This window comes from Bufo gargarizans, chromosome 8 (genome assembly GCF_014858855.1).
Source record: "Bufo gargarizans isolate SCDJY-AF-19 chromosome 8, ASM1485885v1, whole genome shotgun sequence".
In the NCBI taxonomy this organism is placed as follows: domain Eukaryota; kingdom Metazoa; phylum Chordata; class Amphibia; order Anura; family Bufonidae; genus Bufo; species Bufo gargarizans.
Genome location: NC_058087.1, coordinates 177431162 through 177446733, shown reverse-complemented (window position 1 = coordinate 177446733; position 15572 = coordinate 177431162). Strand labels below are relative to the sequence as shown.

General features: G+C 47.4%; 1 protein-coding gene across 2 annotated transcripts in view; it reads left to right on the top strand.

Annotated features, from left to right (window-relative positions):
- GLIS2 (GLIS family zinc finger 2) overlaps positions 1-15572 on the top strand; it is a 32626-nt gene that overhangs the window by 12444 nt on the left and 4610 nt on the right. For both annotated transcript variants that reach the window (XM_044303846.1, XM_044303845.1), the window contains exons 2-6: positions 5669-5881; positions 6063-6211; positions 6782-6955; positions 9768-9901; positions 14489-14607. In XM_044303846.1, the coding sequence (XP_044159781.1) occupies positions 5704-5881; positions 6063-6211; positions 6782-6955; positions 9768-9901; positions 14489-14607 (754 nt within the window). In that variant the 5' untranslated portion in view covers positions 5669-5703. The remainder of the gene's footprint in view (positions 1-5668; positions 5882-6062; positions 6212-6781; positions 6956-9767; positions 9902-14488; positions 14608-15572) is intronic.

Below are 15572 nucleotides of genomic sequence, written 5' to 3'. Positions count from 1 at the left end.
GCTGATACCAGCAAACAGTAGACGCTGCCTGCACAGTTAGATAAGATCGGCTTCTGGTTTTCTCCCAGCACTGACTATTCTCCTCTGAACAAGTCCTTTGATTTGAAGCCTCTAGGGTTCCAGCTGACAGAACTTGTGATGCAGCCTTTAGTAGCCCTCATGCACTTTACGTGACTGGCGGATCCAGCTATCAAATGACGGTCTCCATCAGCATCATTCTTATGTGTATATAGCGACTGCTGACCAACATGACAGAGCCGCTGAAGGCGACGTTAAGGGTGACAGCGCGAATACAGCATCGTATGACAGCCCGCCATGTCGTGCTACTCCTAGGGTCTTACAATAGACACTGAGTATAAACACAAATGCCGGGAGGGAGAAGCCGGACTGTAGGATGCGTCCTGTGGGATGGAGGAGCGTTGCGGAGTTCACCTGGTCACTTATGGCCGATGTTCTCCAGAGTAAACAGGAGGAAATTCTTGAATGGATGGAGCGGACATGCTTAAACTTGTGAGGATTTAGCCTTAAGTCAGTAACAACTGTGGTTTATAGTGGGGGGTATATTAACGCCATCTTAATCCCCGCATCTCGGAAAAAACCTGCGCAGAATCCAAGTGTGCAGGTCTAGGGCTCCACAGGCTCCTGATAGAGGTAAAATATATGTTGGGCCTAAAGGGGGTCTTCCAGGCATGAAATATCGATGACCTATCCTTAAAGGGAACCTGTCACCGGTATTTTGGGTATAGAGCTGAGGACATGGGTTGCTAGATGGCCGCTAGCACATCCGCAATACCCAGTCCCCATAGCTCTGTGTGCTTTTATTGTGTAAAAAAAAACCGATTTGATGCATATGCAAATTAACATAAAGAGTTATATCCTACTTGTGTGACCAGAGAAGAGTCATATTTTCAAGCTCTGACTCCTCTCAGGTTAATTTGCATATGTATCAAATAGTTTTTTATACACAATAAAAGCACCCAGAGCTATGGGGACTGGATATTGCGGATGTGCTAGCCGCCATCTAGCAACCCATGTCCTCAGCTCTATACCCAAAATCCCGGTGACAGGTTCCCTTTAAGACATGTCATCAATATAACCTCTGTGGGGTTTTGACTACTGGCACCCCTGTTGATCACCTGTTTAACCCCTTAAAGGGGTTGTGCAAAAATGTGTGTGTGTGGGGGGGGGGGGGAGTTGGCAAACCCCCCGATTTGACAGGACCTGTAAAGGAAACATGACTTACCTGCTTTCCGGTGTTGGCTCCCCGCTCCTTCTCTTCCAGGCCTGCAATGGTCCTCCCTCGAGGTTAAACATCTGGTTTGACATCGCCGCAGCCAATCATTGGCCACGGTCGAGACAAGTTCCCCTTGCATCATGTGACCATTTGTCATGATGTAAGGGGAGCCGTTCCCTCTATGTTAACCAGATGTTGACATAGAGGGAGGAGAAGGATCTGGGAGACAGCATTAAGAAACAGGTAAGTAATCTTTCGTTTACAGGTCCGGCCAAGTGGGGGTCCCCCTCCCTCTTCTTTCACAACCCCTTTAAGGACTGAGTGATTTTCCGTTTTTTTTTTTTTTTTTTTTTTTACTCCTGCCCTTCCGGGGTCTAATTTTTATTTATTTTTTTCCATTCACATTTTTTTTGTGGGACAAGTTATGCTTTTTAATGGCACCATTTAATGTTGCATACAATGGAAGATAGAAAAAAAAAGTCCAAACCGGGTGGGATTGGACAAAAAAAAAAAATGCAATTCTTCCATAATTTTATGGCTTTAGTTTTTACAGCGTTCCCTATGTGGTAAAACTGACCTGTTACCTTGATTCTTAGGGTCAGTACGATTGCAGCAATACCACATTTGTATAGTTTTTCTTGTGTTTTAATACTTATAAAAAATAAAAATATAAAAAAAGGTTGTTTTCTTCGCCATGTTTACTGACATAAATACTGTGGGAGGGCCCCTTTTTTTTGGGGGGGGGGGGGGTTAATTTGTAGATATTATTGATACCATTTTGGGGGTACATACGGTATACAATTTTGATCAAATTTTATTCAATTTTTTTTCAGCCTTTTTTTTTTTCCATTACGGCATTTACCATACAGGATACATACTTGCATATTTTAATAGTATGGGCATTTTAGGATGCGATGATGAATATGATTTTTATATCTTTATCGTTTTATTGTACATTTTTAATATGGGGAAAAGGAGGTGAATTAAATTTTTATATGTTTTTTATATTTTTAAAACCTTATACCTTTTTTACTTTTACATGTAATCATCTGGTCGCTTCTCCCATAGACTGCAATAACTTACCATTGCAGTCTATGGGAGATTTGCTATATTCCTATCTGCCACAGGCAGGGCTCCATAGAAACATAGCTGTGGCGGGCTTTGGATCATTCAGAGGGATTCGGCTTGCCACAGCGAACATACAACTCCCTCGATCTCAGCAGCACTCAAAGGGTTTCACCGCTCAGATTCCATGGTCACAATTGACCTCAGCATCGGAGGTGTTAAATGTCCATGATCGGCGATACCGCCGAACATGGACATTGCGTCTTTGTATCTGTTTAAAACAGCAGAAACCTGGCAACTATTGCTTAACATTAGACTCTCACCATACATGTACAGCTGTTGTCCTTAAAGGAGTCTGAGTCCCTGAACCCCCACTGATCAGCTGTTTCAGGAAGCATGCGGCCCTCACCAGAGCCCTAGTGAGTGCAACAGCCTCCCAGGAGCTTACTAAGTACAGCGCTGTGCATTGTACAGTGGCAGTGCTTGGTATTGCAGCTCAGCCACATTGAATTGAATGGGGCTGAGCTGCAACTAGACCATGTGACTGATGTATGGTGACATCACATGGCCTAGGAAGAGGCCGTGGTATTTATGGGGCACCCGGCCTCCTGTAACATATGACACCTGGGACCCCTGCCGATCTGATATTGATGATCTATCCTGAGAATATGTCATCAGTATTAATTCCCGGATAACCGCGCCACCCCTGTCTATGGGCTGTGTCGGGTATTTGCAGCGCTGCTTCACTGATGAGCATGGGGCTGAGATGCCAGTACCTTAAACAACTCCTGGACAGGTGTGACACTGATTTTAATAAAAGCAGCCATGTTTTTTCTAATCCTGGACAAACCCCTTTAACAAATAAAGGAGCAGCTGGTGTCTTCAGAACAATGGCGGACGCCGCGGAGCCCAGACCTGGACGCTAGTGACTGAGTTTGGGATTGACTGGATCATGAGGAGAAGAAAAGGCGTCCTATTTCAAAGACTGGACTTTGGATCTTACCTGTAGGTTCATATACTGTAGATTCATGGACGGACAGACAGATACGGTATAATGCACATTCCCATACACAGAACAGGATGAGACTCTGTGATCAGGGCTCCGCTGGGAGACGCACGAGGTGACAGAGAGCAGCCAGCTGCGACCAAGGGCACAGGAAGAACTGATGGCAGCCTAAGGGGCACTGACAGGTGTAACCACCAGGGAAGAATAAAGTGTCAGAGGGCACAGAAGTGGCGTGACTGGGGAGAATGCAGAAACGAGGGCAGACAGGTGAATGCAGCGTGTGCCACACAAACGGCCATCAATGATGAGGCGAAACCCAGGGGGTCATTTACTAACATTGTCAACCAAGTTTTGGCGTTTAAATAGTTGGCGGATCCCTTCTTGCAACTTTTTAAATGGCCATGCAAAAATATTTTGTCGGACAGGCGTTTTTACATGGTCCTCGCCACTTGAGAGTAGCGTGGGGCCGGGGCAAATTTGCTATCTTTTATACCTAAAAACAGGCATAAAAGAGCAGTAAAAACTACACCAGGTGCACAGATTGCCAGAGGTGCGTCTAATTTATGATGTTTTGCACACCTCATCATAAATTAGGCGAATCCTCAGGCAGTGCAGGAGGGAAACAAAGGCGCGGCGTAAAAAGTCGGTCTTTGTAAATGACCCCCAAAATGAGTAGGACTGGGGAGCTGGCTTTGCAGCGTATACTTAGGATGACAATAAGGCATATTCAGAATGGTGTGTCCTACCCCAGTCTCCCCAGTCGGAGGCCACGCTCCCTTTTCTCAACTCTAAACTCACAAACCATGTGCAACTTTTTTACGCGACTAATGTGGCATAAATGATTAATGGTGTGGTCTTCTCAGGGTGGAAGGATGGACTGAAAGATCTGTGGATATTTTCAGATCTGAAGCCAAGAAGGTTGTACTAAGGGTTCTTTTGCGTGGCCCAATGAGCGCCGATCGATAACACGGGTCATTAATGCGATTGTTTGGGCCTCATATAGTTTCCATATTGTCGGCAGCACATCTCCTGCTGCATAAAAGATCCGATCAGCCGACAGACAGGCATTTACTCATTTGTCGTTCTGACCTGGTATATTGTTAATTGTATATGTATGCGTGTACAGTATGTATATACATGTGCGTTGTATATGTATGTGTGTACATGTGCGTTGTATATGTATGTGTGTACATGTGCGTTGTATATGTATGTGTGTACATGTGCATTGTATATGTGTGTGTACATGTGCGTTGTATATGTGCGTTGTATATGTATGTGTGTACACAGGGGCGTAGCTAAAAGCTCATGGGCCCTGGTGCAAGAGTTCAGCTTGGGCCCCCTTCCCTCAGTGCTTGTTGGCAAGGGGCAGGGGAGCACGTAGCCTTCCTGCTGCTAGAGGCAAACATTAAAAGGGCACCCCCTCATGCCAAATTCTTGACCTAACCCCTTCCTTCCAGCCAGAGATGTAAATTGACCAGTATGCACTTTATATAGTGCCAGTGTCTTATGTGGCAAAAGGGTCTTTGGGCCCCTCAGGCTCATGGGACTGGTAGCGACTGCTACCTCTGCACCCCCTATAGCTACGCCCCTGTGTGTACATGTGCGTTGTATATGTATGTGTGTACATGTGCGTTGTATATGTGTGTGTACATGTGCATTGTGTATGTGTGTGTACATGTGGGTTTCTATATTTTATATTTCTGTCTATGTATGTGTATACATGTGCATTATGTATGTATGTGCATTGTACTGTACGTGTACCTGTCGCCCCATTACTCCCTCTCCTGCGCCATCTCTCTCCCTCCTGTTACGTCTCTCCTCCCCGTCCACTGTCAGCCGTCTGCCCCTCTCTCCCAGTGTCCTTGCCCTCACATTCCCGGTGTCCTCTCTCACCCTCCCCTTCACATCTCTCCACCCTCCCATTCTCTCTCTCCACTCCACAGAGCTCCCAGGCCTCCAACATTCCTCAGTGTCTGGCCACGGTTGGCCCCATGCCCAGGATGGGGGGGTGGTGCGGAGGGTGGGGGGGGGGGGGGACACGCCTTTATCCCCACATGGCACTAGATGGGTGACCCTCCCTTTCCCAGAGTCCCTTAGGAGAGGGGGTATGTTACATCTCAAAGGGGGATGCTGCACCCCCCTTCACCCCACAGGAAACCACACGTGGCAATTGGTATTACCCTTTCACTGACACAGCACCCGGGCACATCAGTGTATTTAACCCCTGCGTGCCTATGAGCTTACCGTGCACCGTAACAGGCGATGCCTGGCAGGTCTGTGATGGGTTAATGGTGCTGTAGGTTTGTGACAGGCCTCAGTGTATTAATCTGTGCATATTGTTCAAATTCGACTTCTCTGTTCAGGACAGCCGGGGGTGCTCTGGGTGTAGCCATTGATCATGCACTCGCTGGACGAGCCCCTGGACCTGAAGCTCAGTATCTCCAAGCTGCGGGCAGCACGAGAGAAGAGAGATCGGAATGGAGGGGGCACTAAGAAGATTTCAGTCCACCACGAGCTGATGATACGGGATGATGGAACCACTGTCATCACCCCGATTTGCCCTTCACCCCCTCCAGGTATTGTTTTGTATATGTCATTGCACCCCCCCACTTTATATACCCTGTAAATTGGCCACATGCACTGCCAGATAACCTGCTCCATGCCACCGCCATACCCAGATGGTGCCAACTTTGGGAACCGATATCAATGTCTTCAATTTCTGGTTAACACTTGCTTTTTCTACTTTGTCCCCTACAGGGTTCCTGGCTCGATTTCGGGAGGGGGACAGTCCCCCGTTCTCTACTCCACCAATTGTGGACCTCAGCCTCTCTCCCTCTTCTGGTATGGACTCCCCCAGCCGGGCATCTTTGTCCCCCGAGAGGGTGACTGTTGGGGACACTCTATTGGTGAGTCTTTTCAACCATCCCTAATTACAAGGGCAGCCTGAGATGTCTGTTTTATGCTATACTTATCCCAACCTAGAGAGGGATCGTTGATCCAGGGAGTTATTCTGATGCCTGATTGGAGTCGGGAAGGAATTTTTTATTCCCCTAAAGTGAGGTAAAATTAGGCTTCTACCTCACAGGTTTTTTTTTTTGCCTTCCTCTGGATCAACTGGCAGGATGACAGGACCGAACTGGATGGCCAAATGTCTTTTTTCGGCCCTATGTACTATGTTACTATGTTACCTGTAAGGAGGCAGAGTTTTCCATCTGTTCTAAAAGGTTGTTATTCTTTATCAAAGCCCCTAGATTTCCTATGTATTTTCTATGAGAAGGAAGGACATATCTAGCTCCGAGCTGTTCCATTTTGCCTTTGTATTCCCAGAGGAAATACACTCCCTGAGGATAGATGTTCGGATCATACATCACCTCCTACATGTCCTATTTCTTCAGGGAATGACCCTCGGCTCCATCCGTCTCCTTTTCGTCTTATTTTGCGACTTCGCTTAAAGGGATCTGTCTTCTGTTCCCTAGGATGTTGCATCACTTCGCTGCAGGGGCGATTCAGTTCCCAGTCCGTTCCAGTTCTTCCTGCCTCTTGGCTCTGGTCTACAGCTGCCCCCATCCATGTTCCTGACTCCACCCAAGGAGAAGCGTCTGTCCCTGGAGTACACAGAACAGAAACAGCTGGTGTGTCAGTGGGCAAAGGTAAGTTGCCCAGTGCAGCCTGCAGTTTGTCATCTGTCTAATTGTATTGTGTCACTGTATGCTCCTAAAATCAGCAGCATCAACCCCGTTAAACCAGGCATACTGCTTGACAGGGTTGATCCTACTAATTAAAATGGTACTGGCCTTGTGAAAATTGGTTGCGGCACCTCCAAGAAAAAGACTTCTATTGTTTATGCAAATAATGGCTTGAGTGCACCTAACCCATTGGTGCACCTCCGCTTTCCAGCGCTGGGTGCACTGAAGCCCTCATTTGCATAAATACGTTCTTTTTTTTTTTCTCCACCACAAATGATTTTCCCAAGACAGGTCTCATTTGACTCAGCAGGGACAATCCTACCAGATAGCATGCAGGGGTTTAATAGGGTCAATCCTGCTGACAGGTTCTCCAATTGGGCGGATGCGCTACGTATTTTCCACCTTATAATTGCAGGTTGGAAGTGTGCAGCAATTACAGTAAAGTGGATTAGAGTTTACTGAATCTCATTCACACAAATTGACCTGCAGTGTGGATTTTGAATCCCCAGCACGTCAATTACACTATGAGTTTTTCTCTGCAGATTTCACCAATTGCAGGGCAATGGGATGAAATCTGCGGCGACAATGCTGCAAAAGCTGTGACCAATCCATTGGCAACGCATGCAAATTTCTCTGCAGACGGGTGAATTATTTATTTATTTTTGCTGCCAATTACGTCCAGTAGGAAAATACCCTTAGGCTAGGTCTACACGAGGACAATAAGTCGCGCGACACATAGGGCACAACTACACTGCAACATGTGTCGCACCAATGTCGCGCGACAATTTTTATAATGATAGTCTATGGCAGTGATGGCTAACCTTGGCACTCCAGCTGTGGTGAAACTACGACTCCCAGCATGCTCCATTTATTTCTACAGCGTTCTGAGAGCAGCCAAGCAAGCGGGGCATCTTGGGAGTTGTAGTTTTACCACAGATGGAGTGCCAAGGTTAGCCATCACTGGTCTATGGTGTCGCACTGCGACATACTGCGACGCGACAGTCGCGGAAAAATCAATTTCGGCACTGCAAGGCATGTTTCCAACACTCTGCAGGTATCATCCATTAGTACCTGTGCACGACCCTCTCTAGGCTTCAGATGATTCCCTCCACAATGTTCCACTCGGTGATGTCTCTTCACGCCCAGTGTCGGTCCATGCCCAAATGGGAGAGTGTGCTTGGACAATCCCTCTAATTAGAGGAATTTTCTGATTGGTTCACTTTGCTCAGTTTTGTTACTAGTCACATAAAATACCGCCTAACTATCCGAGTTTCTGTATTGCATTTACAGTATGGTAAGGAAATGGCTTAATGGGTCATTTCCTACTGTAAGCAGTTTCACTAACAAGCCAAAGTTTTCCTACCGTTAGCCTCTATTGCCCTGCAGGAGCTGTCAGCAGAATACAGTCCGTTTACAGCACTCAGTACATATTCACACAGGGCAGATTTGTTGCAGAAATTCAGTTCCATTCATCTGAATGCGGTGGTTTTGGTGGGATGCATATGGATTTCTGTACTGTAGAGATGAATGGGACAGTCGCAGGAATGTCTGCAACAAATCTCCTGTTTGTGACTATACAGTCAGGCCATGTTCACTTGAATAGGAGATGAGCTGCAGTACCTGAGAACAGCCATTGCACCGTGTGTGGAGCTGTAGTATTCAAGCTCCACTAATGGCTGATTGGTTGGGGTGATGGATGTAGGACCCCCACCAATCTCATATTGATGACCTCTTCTATGGATAGGTCATCAGTATGTTGGTCCTGGAAACCCCATTTAAGGATAGGCCATCAATATTCTAGTTCTGTAAACCCCCTTTAATTACAGTATATTGAAGTAATGGGTACAGCAGGTGTACTGCACTGCAAAATAAGTAGGTAACACCAGCAATCCCTTTAAGGGCTCATGCACACAACCGTATGTATTTTGCGGAACGGAACATCTGGCCCTTAACAGAACAGTACTATCCTTAATAATAATAGGACATGTAACTTCGGTTTTTTTGGGGACCCATTGAAGTGAATTGTTCCGCATACGGTCTGCAAAAAACGGAACGGACACGGAAAGAAAATGCGTTCGTGTGCATAACTTGGATGTGTAACTTAGGTCTTGTACACATCTCCATTTGTGGATCTTGCAGGCTGTTCCGGCACAGAGCAGACTGCCGGATCCTCTACTTTACCGCCAAACTCCATTGCAGTCAATGGGGGAATCTGGCGGTGATCCGGCTGATTTCAGGCATAAATCTTGGGTTTCAGCAGGTAATAGCTGCATGCAACAATTTTCTTTTTCCGGCATTTTCGCTGGAAATCGGACTGGTGACTGCCGGACCCCATTGCAGTCAGTGGAGATCCGGCGGTAAAGTAGAGGATCTGGCAGGCTGCTCTGTGCTGGAAAAGCCTGCCAGATCCACAAAAGGAGATGTAAACGAGGCCTGAAAGGGGTTGTTCAGGATTACAAAAAACGTGGCTGCTTTCTTCTTCCAGAAACAGCACCACCCCGTCCATAGGTTGTGTCTGGTATTGCATCTTAGCTCCATTGGAATCAATGAGGTAGAGCTGCAGTACAGACCACTACCTGTAGACAGGATTGTTGCTGTTTTTGGAAGAAAGCAGGCTTTTTTTTGTATAATCTTGGACTACCCCTTTAAGTGTTTGGAACAAAGGAACATATCTGGCAGTGACCAGCATCCCCCCCCCTCCGCTCTTATTACCTTCTGCTCACCATTGATCATTTCTCAGCTTGCTCAGTTTCACCTTTCACCTTTGACTTTTCAGTGCAACCGCCTATTCGAGTTATTGCAAGAGTTGGTGGATCATGTTAATGATTTCCATGTGAAGCCAGAAAAAGATGCCGGATACTGCTGCCACTGGGAGGGATGTGCCCGCCGGGGAAGAGGATTTAATGCCAGGTGAGATGGAAATCCCAGAGCGGTCAAACAACGCTCCACAGGAAATAGACATGTAATGAGCTGTCCCCCGCTCATGTGAATACTGTAATACCAGGCACGGCCTAAGGACAAGAGAGGCGCTATTTCTAGAAAAGAAAAAAAAAAGGTATATGCAGTGGCGTGCCTAGGGTGTTTGGCACCCGGTGTGGGTCCTTTCTCTGGCACCCCCCCAATACTTGATCACATACCATCTCCTGTCATGTAGACCTTCTCTTTCCTCTTCTCCTCCGTTAGACCAACATGACAAATTGTTTCAGCCGCATCTCGTCTCTACAGAGTTTGTAATACAGACACGTTAGATTTCTTAATTTTTCCATCAACCTCCCCATCCTGGTGTTCCCACAGTGTTATCCTGCTTCCACCCCCAATACTGTGCCCGTTGTGCCCCCCAATGCCCCAGGTACTATACTGCTGAAAAAATAGTGACCCCAATAGACATAATTGGGGTCATTTATCAAACTGGTGTAAAGTAGAACTGGATTTCCAAAAAGCTGTCAAATATGAAAGGTGGAATCTGATTGGCTGCTATGGGCAACTAAGCCAGTTCTGCTTTACACCAGTTTGATAAATTACCCCAAATGTCCCTATAGTGTCCACAGCAGTTAGAATGTCCCCTAGAGACCCCAGTAATAATACCACCCTATATTGTGCTCCAGGCAATAATCCCTGTATAGTGTCCCCAGATATAATAGAATTGCCCCTACAGTGCCTCCCCAATAGCAAGGCCCCATATAGTAATTTCCCCCACACTGCCCCTATACAGTAATTACCCCCACACTGCCCCTATACAGTAATTTCCCCCACAATGCCCCTATACAGTAATTTCCCCCACACTGCCCCTATACAGTAATTTCCCCCACACTGCCCACATACAGTAGTGTCCCCCACACAGTAATTTCCCCCCACTGCCCCCGTATAGTAATTTGCCCCACACAGTTTCCCCCACATTGCCCTATATAGTAATTTTCCCCCCACATAGTAATCCCTCCCATAATTATTGCCCCCACATGTCCTCCTGTGTCCTCCAAAGTTGGCACATAAAAAAAACTAAAAGCTTAATACTCACCTATGTCCAGGCGCTTGCTCGCAGAGGAAGGCACGCACACTTCACTGTGCTGCTGCGTCCCGGCACAGGCGCGCGAGATGACGTCATCGCGCACGCCTGCGCCGGGATTTCGCTACCGCATAAGCCTCAGGCCTTCTAGGCCTGAAGCCTATGGTGGTGATCGGCGGCGGGGCAGGGAACTATGCGCTACCGTGCCACGCCGCAGTATATGAGCGTAAGTGCTCCAGCAATGAACGCTTCCATCTGTATTGATGGCAGCGCTCATTGCTTCTGGGCCTGGCACCTCCATCAGAGCCAGCACCCAGGGCGGACTGCCCCCACCCCCCGGTCACGCCACTGGGTATATCTCCTAATCAATGCTTATGGAAGATTTCACTGAGCAGCTTTGCTGAAAACCTATAGAGCAGGGGTACTCAACTGGCGGATCGGACCCAGTGTCTGAATAAAGGTGCATTCACACGAATGTGGAAAACATACAGATGTCTGTGTTGCATCCATTTTTTTTTCGGATCCATTGTAACAATGCCTATCCTTGTCCGCAAAACAGACAAGCATAGGACATGTTCTATCTGTTTTGCGGGGCTGCGGAACTTACATATGGATGCAGACAGTACATGGAGTGCTGTCTGCTTTTTTTGCGGACCAATTGAAATGACTGGGTCCACGTCCAATCTGCAAAAAATGCGGATCAAAAATACGGTCGTGTGCCTGGGGCCTAATGAAAACAGAGAAGCAGAAGAGAAAGGACCTGGAGTACAGCAAGTGAGGGGGAACAATCACGACTGGACCGGTGAAGAAGTGTTCCAACCAATCCGTGTGCGGCACACAGGCGGCTTTACCCAAACTACCAATCAATATGCCACGGGAAGGAGTTGGCTCCGCCTACATCATGTCTGCCATGAGTGACTTTGTGATGCCGTTCTGTGGCTGTAATGTGTGTGGCAATGCAGAGCAGGCTTATTCAGCTCACTGCACTGGAGAAGCAAGTGGCCATCCACACGTGGACTGTAAGGAGGAGAGACTGACTGGGCAGGGGTGCACCTAGCCTTTCTGCTGCCTGAGGCAAAAACTGAAATGGCGCCTCCCCTCCCCCATGCCAATTTCTTAACCCAGTGATGGCGAACCTTTTAGAGGCCGAGTGCCCAAACTGCAACCCAAAACCCACTGATTTATCTCAAAGTGCTAACACAGCAATTTACCCTAAATACGGGCTCATGCATACGACCGTATGTATTTTGCGGTCCACAAAAAATTATATCCGTGTGCATTCCGTATTTTGCTGGACGGAACAACTATCCTTTTCCGTAATGGGGACAATAAAAGGACATGCTCTATTTTTTTGCGGAACGGACATTTGGAAACGGAATGCACACGGAGTAACTTCATTTTTTTTGTGGACCCATTGAAATAAATAATTCTGTATATGGTCTGCAAAAAAACCCAAAAAACGGAACAGACACTACTACGGTCCAATATAGTATATCTTCCATGTACTTTATCATGTAGCTGTAATAGCTGCCTACATTCAGTGCGCTGCCTGTGCCGTTCATAGTGCGCCTGCGCTGATAAATGGCGGGAAAAGGCGTATTGGTACACTATAGACTTTTTTTTCAAGGGTGCGGGTGTCTACAGAAAGGGCTCTGAGTGCCGCCTCTGGCACCAGTGCCATAGGTTCGCCACCACTGTCTTAACATAACCCCTTTTCCACAGTGAAAACGCTCATTGCCCATGGCCCTTCTGCTGCCCCCCTCTTACCCCTTCCTGGTGCTGCCTGAGGCGATCGCCTTATCTGGCCTCATTGGTGGTGCACCCCTGTGACTGGGGCACATTTACTAATGGATTTGCAACACTTTTAGACGTAAAAAGTGTCGCAAGTCCCTTTTCTGTCCGGCCAGTGCGACACAATTTTGGCTCAGGCTGATTTTGCACCTTGTATGCCAGTTGTTAATGACCGGGCTGGGGCGTGTCGGGGGCCATATTGGCCCTTGGACTCCAGCCCTGGCAAATTTACATACAGAGGCTGCTGTAGTTTTTGCTCCAGGAGCACCGAACGGCCAAAGATGCGCCTAATTTATGGCGAGGCACACGCCTTGTCGAGAATTAAACGTATCTAGCGACAGCGCAGAGGGGTTAGCTAAGACCGGCGTTAAAAGCCGGTTTTAGTAAATGTGACCCCAACAGGTCAGGGAACTGCTGCACTGAAGATTATCGCTATCCATTACTGGGGAGGAGGAGAGTCGGGGTGCCTCCCTTCTTTGTTTTAACGATGTAATACATCATGCCGGCCGGAATGTCGCTTATATGGCTTCCGTGATGCATGCCGTCATAGAATTCCGTTACGGTCTGTGATAGCGGAATCCATAACGGGATTCTTAGATAACCCGAACCTGTACGCCGAACTTGAAAACACAAGGGGCCGCCCACGGGGCTATTGTCCCACACTCATAAGATCATGTGAGTGCGGGACAATAGCGCCGCGGGCGGCCCAATGCGCACAGCATCATAGTAACCTATGATGTTGTGCGCTCCTGTGCGCACTGATGTATGCCGCAACTGGACATATGGCCCAGCTCACGGACTGTATGTCTCCGAGGGCATACGGTCGTGTGCATGAACCCTTAGTCAAGATCAAATTAAGACACAGTAAGCTGCCTGGACCAAGAGCAAGAGAGCACAAACAGAATAGAAATAATAAATCGAAAAGTAGAAAATAAAAATAAAAAACGTAACTGAGAACAAATACTAGAAATGTGAGGTACGTAGGATTATAAATTTAGTGGCCCCCAATCTGTGTGCGGTACTCGCACCTGTTGGTGTTCAGCCTGGACCTCTACCTCACAGCAGTTCCAATTATGAGGACCGTTACAAAAAGTAGTTCAGTACCCCTGCTATAGAGGCTCGGAGGTGGCTGCAGTGTGTACAGATCTGTGAACTATACACAGCAGCAGCACAAATCTTTTGCTACAGTGTATCAGTGAAGACAAAAAGCATCATCCTGGAGGCCACTGAAGATTGCCTAGACTGGGTGCAATTATAGCAAATGATTTGGTTTGTACAGGTTTGCAGTTTTTATGAAGGATGTTTCCATTCACTGACAGCAGGGATTTTGCAAATTGGAAGGAAAGAAAGCCTATGAGAATCTAGTCTAACCTCTCATTTTACTTCATGGACTAAATCCAGGAAGTGCATCATATTACAGCTTTGTCTGGATAGTAACGTATGGGTCCCTGAGAATTGGTTACGACAACGCCACCTTGAGGAACTGCCGTAGTCTGCGCCTTGTGGCTCTCCAGCTGCGGTAAAGCTACAATTACCAGCGTGCTCAGAAAGCTGGATGTCCGGGCGTGCTTGGAGTTCAGTTTTACCACAACCGGAGTGACACATCTCGCAGACCGCCGCCTTACATATTGTTTTCCTGAAGATCTAGACGGGCCAGATTGTAATAGTCTCTTATAAAACATTCAATTTCTCCTGTACCCCAGGTATAAGATGCTGATTCACATTCGCACCCATACTAACGAGAGGCCGCATTGCTGCCCGACTTGTCACAAGAGTTTCTCACGGCTGGAAAACCTGAAGATTCACAACCGGTCACACACAGGTACGTAATATCCAGGTCTGTGGTCAGGAGACACTTCTGTCTATGGTGATGCCAGAAGCTGGAAATTCAGACTGAGCCTGTCCAGAGCCGGAATACGCATGGATTCTGGATAATATACCATCAGTATTGCTTCAGTAATTCATCCAGATTTACATGCGTAGTCCTTCCTCCCGGCATTTTTTATGCACTCCCTCAGACTATTATGGGTGTATTTGGAGGCAAATGCGTACAAAACTCAGACATGCCGTGGATTTCATAAATGTGAATAGCTCTATCCTTTAACATTAACAGCAGATTCCAGTACATAAAATCTGTACCGTGTGCTGCCCGTACTGTGGACTGCAAATTGCGGTCCGTAATGCACGGGCACCGTGGGGCAGCCACATGCTGATCGCGGACTATGAGCACGGATCAGTAATTTGTATGTCGATACTCACCTCTGTCCTCCCACTGTCCACTTGCAAACGGACTCTGCAATGCATTGAGAGGACTTCTCCTGGGGTCCTCTCCATTATGTGCGCGCTCATGAGTCCTCTCCATTATGTGCGCGCTCATGAGTCCTCTCCATTATGTGCGCGCTCATGAGTCCTCTCCATTACGTGCGCGCTCATGAGTCCTCTCCATTATGAGCGCGCTCATGAGTCCTCTCCATTATGTGCGCGCTCATGAGTCCTCCCCATTATGTGCGCGCTCATGAGTCCTCCCCATTATGTGTGCGCTCATGAGTCCTCTCCATTATGTGCGCGCTCATGAGTCCTCCCCATTATGTGTGCACTCATGAGTCCTCGCAGTGCATCCAGGGAATTCCATACACATGCACTCTGTGCTGAGTCAAACCTGCAGGTGTTCTCAGTAGGGAGAGCGGAGTAAGCTGCTGCCAGACACATAGGGTGACCATTTTTCTCCCATGAGATAGAAAGATCAGGCCATTTAAATCCAACTGCCTGATCTTTCTCTCCACCGGG